At 36.9% G+C, this 8,642-nt stretch overlaps 1 protein-coding gene across 1 annotated transcript; it reads right to left on the minus strand.

Annotated features, from left to right (window-relative positions):
• Nucleotides 1–430: 430 nt before the first annotated feature.
• Nucleotides 431–7,105, minus strand: LOC139121975 (uncharacterized). The gene is made up of 4 exons (XM_070687311.1): nt 6,916–7,105; nt 5,640–5,900; nt 2,268–2,870; nt 431–1,997 (listed from the first exon to the last, which is right to left on the minus strand). The coding sequence occupies exons 1-4, from the start codon at nt 6,971–6,973 to the stop codon at nt 1,624–1,626; spliced, it is 1,296 nt and encodes a 431-aa protein (XP_070543412.1). The 5' UTR covers nt 6,974–7,105; the 3' UTR covers nt 431–1,623.
• Between the last annotated feature and the right edge of the window lie 1,537 nt (nt 7,106–8,642).

An 8,642-nucleotide genomic window follows, 5' to 3' on the forward strand; every position in this document is an offset into this window, starting at 1 on the left:
TTCTCAATAAGCATGTAAATTACAGCGCCAAACCTAAACTTGCTGTAATGACATGCTTTTCTTGAACCTTCCACTCGACCAATCACGGAGGGACAATAACCTAATCATTACAATAATAGATGTGAAACCGGTGAAAGAACTAATAATCGTTATACAGTTTCGAAACTGCTGACTCTGTTTGAATGACTTCACTAGTCAGTTTATGTCCAATCTATGTTTTACATGACATAATTTACTGTTTCTGATTTTAGTGATACGTGCTTGAAATAGCGTTCTGTTATTTTCTGATAACGATATTTTCAAGTGCTTGCTCGTCGATTGACCCATACTTAATGGGAGGAGGCAGTAAAGTCTAGCTGCGGGTCCATAGCTGTTGTGTTTTCAGGCGGAATTTCTGCCTATTTAGCCCAAGCTATAGGTCGTGTCCTACGTAGCCATGTCGTTGTATTTTATATGAATGTTGTCTTCTATAAGCCACAAGGCAACCGTTTGGGTTCATTAATTTTTGCGTCTCTGTCAGCGAATGTTATTTAAGTAATAAACGCCTTTTACAAAATGAATAATATAAAATTTGCTCAAATTTTCCTAAAGAAACATTCAACCCTTCTCTGCCATAATCGAGAATAAAAACTAGGGGTCGAATTTCCAAAAGATTTACCAATATTTCAAAGTCGCCATCTCCAAAATGAGTTAACACTGAGGGGATAATTGAAATGTTCGATTTTCTCAAAAGTAAGACTTATTAATATACTTTACAATCTGCAAAATGCATCATGATGAGGACAAGCATGCAGAAGCCTAAATTTACCGCTAAAAAGACTGAGTATCTGAAAAGCTGTCATCAGGCACAAAGAACATAAAACATAAACTTCGGAAAGTTGTGAATTTAAAGTTAATCATGAAGAGGCGTGCATTGACATCTGTAATAAGTACACTTATTAAACCAACGAGAAAAGAATAGTTCACGGTCGTTGTGATTGGGTGAAGTAACGCTGATTTTATTTTCCATGTTCTTTTCTCCTTGGCAACTCACCATGAGACTACTACAACTACTGTTTGTTTTTTCTGACAAAAATAATTGTCTCTTCTTCCTTAGCACTTTGTGAATGAAAAATAGCCCCATAAAATGAGTATTTTCATTTTTATTGTATGGTGGCCATTAGTTCGAAGTACTATGCTGATACTCGGAATGTTATGTTGATGAATTGGAAAGCTATGTTGATGATTTGGAATATTATGTTGACGGTTCGGAATTCTATACTAATGATTTGGATGCTATGTTGATAATTGGAATGCTATGTTGATAATTGGGAATGCTACGTTGATGATTTCATCTCATGGTTTTGATGAGCAAACCCAAAGAAGGAGAAAAAACACACGACACACATCATGATGACTCGATGTAATGAGGTGATTAATAACTTGAATTCAAAATAAACAGCAACGAATTCCAAATCACCAACATAAAATCTGTATTCCATGCATGGTCGTTTATTCCAGTTTGCAGTTTTGTGACTCGGAGGTGTTATTCTTCTATTCATAAGAAGTGCATTCCAATAAACCAAAAGGTTGGTATATATTTGAGAAGGATTGTCTAAAGGTTTGTTTACTAAAATCCTCTTGTTAGTGCGAATGTGTATGGTTTTTAAATATATCATTTCTGTGTTTGGAGCTCGCAAGAAATCGATAAATAAATAAATAAATAAGTAAATAAATCAACATGATTACAATAATTACCAGCGCAGCACACAGGGGCTTGATGTATTTACGGCATATATATTTAATTTTTTTAAGGTGAGTCGTCTTGTCTTGGCAAGCTGTAAGGATGGACGCCTGTAATAACGACTTGGCATCCATTTCTCCCTCTTGAATACTCCTTTGTTTGGTTTTAAGTCTCACTTCATTGATGTAGTTCCTGGCCTCACGTGATACATAAGCCGCTTGATCTTCAATTACGACAGGTATGACGTCATTCATTACATCAAAGGTTTCTCTATCTGAAAATAGAGCATTTTAGCCACTTATAAACTCGGTGCTCTCATTACTGTTCGAAACTGCATTTTGTTTTCATAATGTTGTAAGTAAAAACTAAATTGCAATTGCAGTCATTAGAGAAAGGAAGATCGTTCCACTTTGTTAGCTTTATGTCGATTTTTAATAAATACGCATAATATTAAAAAATACCATTTCTGATACATCATTTGTGAATTATTACGGTTACGATACTCGCAAGCAAAACCAGGCGTCCTACAATAAATTACACTTACTCATAACTGCCCTAACTTCATCTCGATGTTGCATCAGTATTTTGTAGCACTCGGGGCAGTGACATGACAGTAAGGCGTTGTCATAAGGAGGCCTCTTTGACTTGCTGGGTGTGATGGTGTTCAGATTCTTCAATTGGCTCACCAATGCTTCTCGGAAGTCATCACTCTCACATACCTTGACTTCGTAGAGGGATGTATTGAAATCTATGCCTATTGCCGGTTCTTTACCACTGGGTGCGAAGGAGAAGTAGCCGTACTGAGTTTCATCTTCTGATCCATCGGTCGGCAATTCCCTGTGGAATGGGTTGTTACTGTAAAGGTATGAAACCTGTTCCTTGCATTTCTCTCCCATAACTATGATGCTTGTATTGACTCTGACATCAGGGGTTATGGGTACCCAATGGCATTCAAAATACTGACGCAACATTTCTTTTTGTTTTTCGTTGAAGTTGTCATCAATGCTGAAACATCGTCCTTTCATTGCAAGATCATAGGCTTTAGTATCGTTGAATTTCCAAGATTGTAACCAGTGTTTAGCTACATGCTCCTCTTCTCTTAGATTAAATGAATGTTCGTCACCATATATTACTATCAATATGGAACCTGTAAAAAACATCAGAGTATCTCACGTACAATCTATTACGTGTATTTGAAAATTACAATGAGATTAAAATTAAATAAATGAAGGATTATGATTTTTGCATTGTCTCCCATGATCATCTTTCAACAGATGACAATGCTCGGTTGGCAGCGGTATTGATACCATGGAGATGATGATCGCTTGTACTGGTGATTCTGGAAGGTTTAAGTATTGCTGTGGAGAAAGTGTTTGGAAGATGAACTTTGTATTTCTCACATTTGGTTCATTGCTGCCTTATGTTTCGTATGTCCAATAAAATCAAAAGGACTGATTAACCAATATTGTTTGAATGTATTAAAATATCTAGGAATAAATGTGCATGCATGTTTATATATACTGATAATGCCATTTTAAAGTTGTCTGCTAGCTTTACTTTGCACTTCACTGGTTAAAAACTAATCTTTTATTCTTGGCAGGAAAATTCTTCATGATATTTTTTATTCCTACTGTGACAATGTTACGTATGAATTTTATGGTCGAAACTGTGTCGAAAAATTATCATATTCCAATATAATGACAATTTTGTGTTTTGTTGATGTTTGGAAAGTGTTACTCTTCATCGAGGAGTGAGGACATCGTAGTACCACACTGTTCCAATTCGTTTAGTACGTCTTGAAGGTGCTTGTAAAACTACAAGCAAACATGACGATTGGATTGTGATAAGCCATTCCTCCCCTTTAGATTTGTTTTAATCCGTGATATTTCGCGGCCAAACGATATATCTAGTTGAACTCGGTATCTCGACATTTCGGTATTTCGGCGGTAACCGAATTTCCTATTTGATTTGCATACTTGCATTTCCGGTCAATCCCTAGATTATGCTGGTGTATCGATTAGCAAACTCGACAATCGACATATGGGACATTCTTGATCGTCATGTGCTTTATTTTGCCAACCGAACTCCATCAATCTAACTTTTTTGAATTCCAACGGTACATTCTGTGGCCATTCAATTGACATTTGGAATATGAAACCTAGCAATTTAGCCTATATTTGATGTAATCTGAGAAAAGTAATTTTTCTGTCACACGTTTAATGTTTGATTCTAACTTTGCTATTGATCGAATGCTCGATATTTTAATCAGAGTATCCCCTGAAAATATCAATTACTGCGGAATAAGGGATCCCAGAAACGTGACCGCGGCCAGTTTATCTAAAAAGATAATAATAAATGATATTTTCATCATTTTCTTCTAAGAAACCCTCCGTGGATGAATTGTACACATGTTAGTCACATTACATTCTGATGACGACTGACATACGCCAAAAGTAACGTATCGTCATCGAAAGTAGCTACTTCCGCAGTATCTGTGCTAGCATATATTATCTGCCTTGATCGCAACGATGCCGTTCCCTCGGGATCGTGCTACTCTTACGAGGAAGGACGATTGAAAAATGATGTGCACGTTAAGAGTTTTGGGGAGGAGAGAAGAGCGCCTGAAGAATGACATCAACGGTATTACTTGGACAAAAAATAAGATGCCCTCATGTTATGACTAATCAAATGTAATCCTTAGAGTGAGCTAATTTACACCACGATTTTTACAGTCTTCGCCATATTTCCTTTTCTACACTAAGCTTAAGTTTTATATATTCGACACTTGAAAATAGATTAAAGTAAAACCATCCATAACGGAACTGCAAATGACGCTCAAACGAACACTGATACCACCACCAACAAGGCTCTGTAGTAACATAAGATTTTGTCAATCCTTAACACTTTGACATTTTTCGACAATTTTTGTATTCTTACATCTGGCCACAACGTCATCAAAGAACCTAGCAACGAAGGTAGCCCTGAACACCATTCAGCCAAATCCCCGCCAAATCGAATGCGACATTCTGGCATAGAAAATCTGTTAGGCTAAACACCGAAAGTACATTATCACTTCAGTTAAATCACTTGTCGCAACCAAATGCTATACGTATTCATATAATTCAAAGGAACGAACGAAATAATCGAATGGCCGTCTTGTGTACGGCGAAAAAAGAATGGCATGTTACAAATTCGGACGTTTGGACGTACTTGATAGAAAGGAATAGGCGATGGTTTCAATCATGTTCGAACTCACAACGTACGGTACCCAGTCACCTAGCTCTACCAAATCCGCAATCTCATAAAGATTGGTTCAATAATCGAGCTAAGTTATTACATTTTTTCTGACTGCGACCCCTCCACACGCTTACAGCGTTCATGAAGCACTCGAGCTCGTACGCTCACTATCACACATCGCACATAAACTTTATCGAAGCGAAGCAATGAATACATCGCTTAAAGCGGGTGAAAGACAGCCTCGGGGACAAATCTGTCCACCAGCAGAGCTATCAACCCAGGGTAGAAAATACGTTGGCATTTTAGCAATAAACCTGTAAGTAGATATGGCTTTTCGAAATGCATATATTGTTTGGCCGCGAAACGTCACGGATTGCTTTCTTGTGTTTGGTTACAGGAGAAAAAATGGTAAAAATAATATTTACGAGACACCAATATGAGGAATACACCATCCAAAATTGATAACATACCTTGAGGCATTTATATAGCACGCCAGCTTAACAATTGCCACGAAATATCCATATTTTCTCTCTTTTTAATAAAACAAATGCAAATTTACTGAAATGTTTGAAATAAAAATATTGTTTTAAATTCTTTGCCACGAAGAAGTATCTTCTCGATAAAAAAATCCTCGGGCCACAGAGTTTCATAGCTATATTATTACATAATTACGTGTTACCTTTGGGCGATGTTTCGCTTTCTAACTTCCTCAATTCGTCAACGTGATCCACATTTCTGTCCCCTCTGTCAGGAGTGATTAAAGTTCTGGTCTGCCTTGCATCGATGACTACCATAACTGTTACAGGAACGTTCTCTGAGGCTTTTTCCCAATCCTTGTAGAGAACCACTTGAACGCCACTGTGTTCTAACACAGTACGCAGTAGGTCACGAACTTTGTCACCCGCTGTCTTGAAGATTTCAAGCTTGGTGTAGATGGCAACTATGCATGGTAACAAAAGCAAAATGGCGCCGAGTAATAACCATTATGAAGTCAGAACATTTACTGAATAACGTTCAGACCAGACTGCGTATGTATGCGAGTGTGCGTTTCTACATGGGTATATGGATGTTTGTGCGAATGACTATCGATTTAATGCATGACCTGAACTCCAACTACCTTGTACACTGCCACTTTACAACGTGTTAGTATATGTCGAGGCTTGGCGGAGGAATAAACACGTATTTGTTCATTATTTTATCGTGCTCATATTTCATAAAACTGAAGTCGCAATAAATGCAAAGATAAGAACTTAATATAGAGCAGAATGAAAAGATTACTGCAGACCAGTCTAAAGGTCCCTTGAACGACCTATTCAGTTTGAAACTACTGAGGTTTTTGTGCAAAGACCGACCATAAATCTAAAGAGGTCACGGCCTATCACCAGCCATTTTGAAACCAAATTTGCTGCTCCGGTCTGTGTTTATAACATTATAAAAACAAACATGAACGAGAAAGAAGTGATTGAAAACTTTCGTAAAGAATTATTTTGGAAGAAAGCTTTTCGAATTGCTCAGATAAACAGGATATAATCACTAAAACACTGATTTTTGACTGCGATGGTTAGCACGAGTTATGTCGACCTTACGTCCTTTCCAGGCGCAATCATGCGGAAGCTACAGTGTAAACCCTTTTTACTGATATTACAACCTTCTACAAAGGTGTTTTGAAAATATATTTTGGCACCAAAATCTTTTTTATGATGTCACATGACTTGGCGTATGACTGAGATTTCATTTTAGTTTTACTCCGAGCACTTCAGTTTTAGTTTGAAATATGTGTGTGTCAAATTGAATCAACATACAATATATTGTTGAATGCACAGTAATTATTAATATATTTCCCATGTAAAACTAAGAGTAACGCTAATTTCTAAATGAAACTTCGTATACACTGTTTTTACATTGTATGGCGTTTGGAGATATTCTCATGGAAACCCCGTGTGAAGTCAACTAACCTTGCTGTGATATTCCGTTAGGCATCACTGTAAGCATATCTGTGCATTCCTGGGCCATGATGCAGTATATCAGAAACGTCTAGACGGGACAATGTTTGAACATTAAGTGCAGTTTCTTCAAAATTACTGGATACGGATCAATACTCACTGCCAGACCAAGTAATTGTTCTCGTTTGGATTTATGATAAAACCTGGTTCCTTATCCAATATCCACCGCTGGCCGCGCTGTGCTTAGAGAAGAACTATGTGATATCCGGTGGGTAGTGGAGGATTTTTTGTTGGCAGGTGAAGGAGAAAAATGGCCTACAAAAAACTGTTCCAACAGACAGAAGTCAATATGCTGAAATCAGCAAACTGGGAAATCTGATCCTCCCTTATTCTCTTGGGTGGCGTTAATATTTGTCAACAAGTCCCATGTTTTTGCAAGCGTTTTCATTGTAGGCCTACAAAACTTTTTCGCTGCAATGACAGCCGTTGAAAACATTTCTGGGTTTAATTGCAATAAGCATTCACTCAGTCAGTATTAAATGAAGGAGGACTGTAAATACACAGGACAGTACAGCATCCCAAGATCAGTTAACAAGCGATACATTTTTCACTTGTTGTCTCTAGAGTGTCAACAGTCATTTGAGCCATTTTCGTCGTTGCGTTTAGGGAGCGTTCAGTTATTATGGTCGGGGGTGGGCCGGCAAATTCTTCCTGCGCATCAGTCAAAACAAGTGAACCCCCTACCCATTGTACCAAAAAATTGATGACCCCCCCCTTTCAAGATGACAAAAATTTCATGACACCCCCCCCCACATTGCTTGAGTAAATTAGCTGCACACACAAACACCTCAGGTGAGCGATAGAATCCCCCCCAAAAAGAGCTTAGATTTTTTCAATGACCTTCCTTACAAACTCAAAAGGTGTTAATGCTCAGATTTCCCATTCTGACTTGCTATAATTTTGAAATTACCCCTCAAAGGGGTTGGGCAGAAATTACTGGTGGATCGCAATATTTTTGCGCAAGCGTGTGTGTACATATTTTGATATTTGGATTTAATTAAAAATTAGCTGTTGATAATATTGATTCACTATACATGGTATACATATATTTCTCATACATGTATGAGGAATCTATGTAATACTTTCTCAATGCAAAACTATATCTATGCATTTATAGATAATTGGTAATTTACATAAATGTACTTAAATGAAATAGGGTTGTTACAACTGGCATGAGGACAAAAAGTTTGACCTTAGAATTTCACCAAAAATGTTCACCCCTATACATGGGAGTCAATTATAAAATTGTGAATAATTTTTTTTTCCAATGAAAAACTTGGTATACTTGTGCATATACAGACGTTCAATAATTAACATAATTGTACTTGATTAGAATATGATGGTTAAAGGTGCATATTATGTGTACAAGAAATCTGATTATGGAATTTCACTGAAAATGTTCATCCACTATACATGGGAGTCTATGAGGAAAGTATGAATAATTTTTTTCCAATACAAAAGTAGGTAGATATGTATTTATGTACTCTCGATTATTGATATCAATGTACTTGATTAGATTAGGGTGGTAACAAATGGATGTGTTCGCCAGAAATTGGATTTTGGAATTGTACCAAAATGTAGATTCACTGTACATGGGAGTCTATGAGGAAATATGAATAATCTTTTCCAATACAAAACTATCAAAATCTGTGTATTTATAGACATTTGATAATTCATTT

The sequence above is a fragment of the Ptychodera flava genome, chromosome 21, assembly GCF_041260155.1.
Source record: "Ptychodera flava strain L36383 chromosome 21, AS_Pfla_20210202, whole genome shotgun sequence".
Lineage (NCBI taxonomy): Eukaryota > Metazoa > Hemichordata > Enteropneusta > Ptychoderidae > Ptychodera > Ptychodera flava.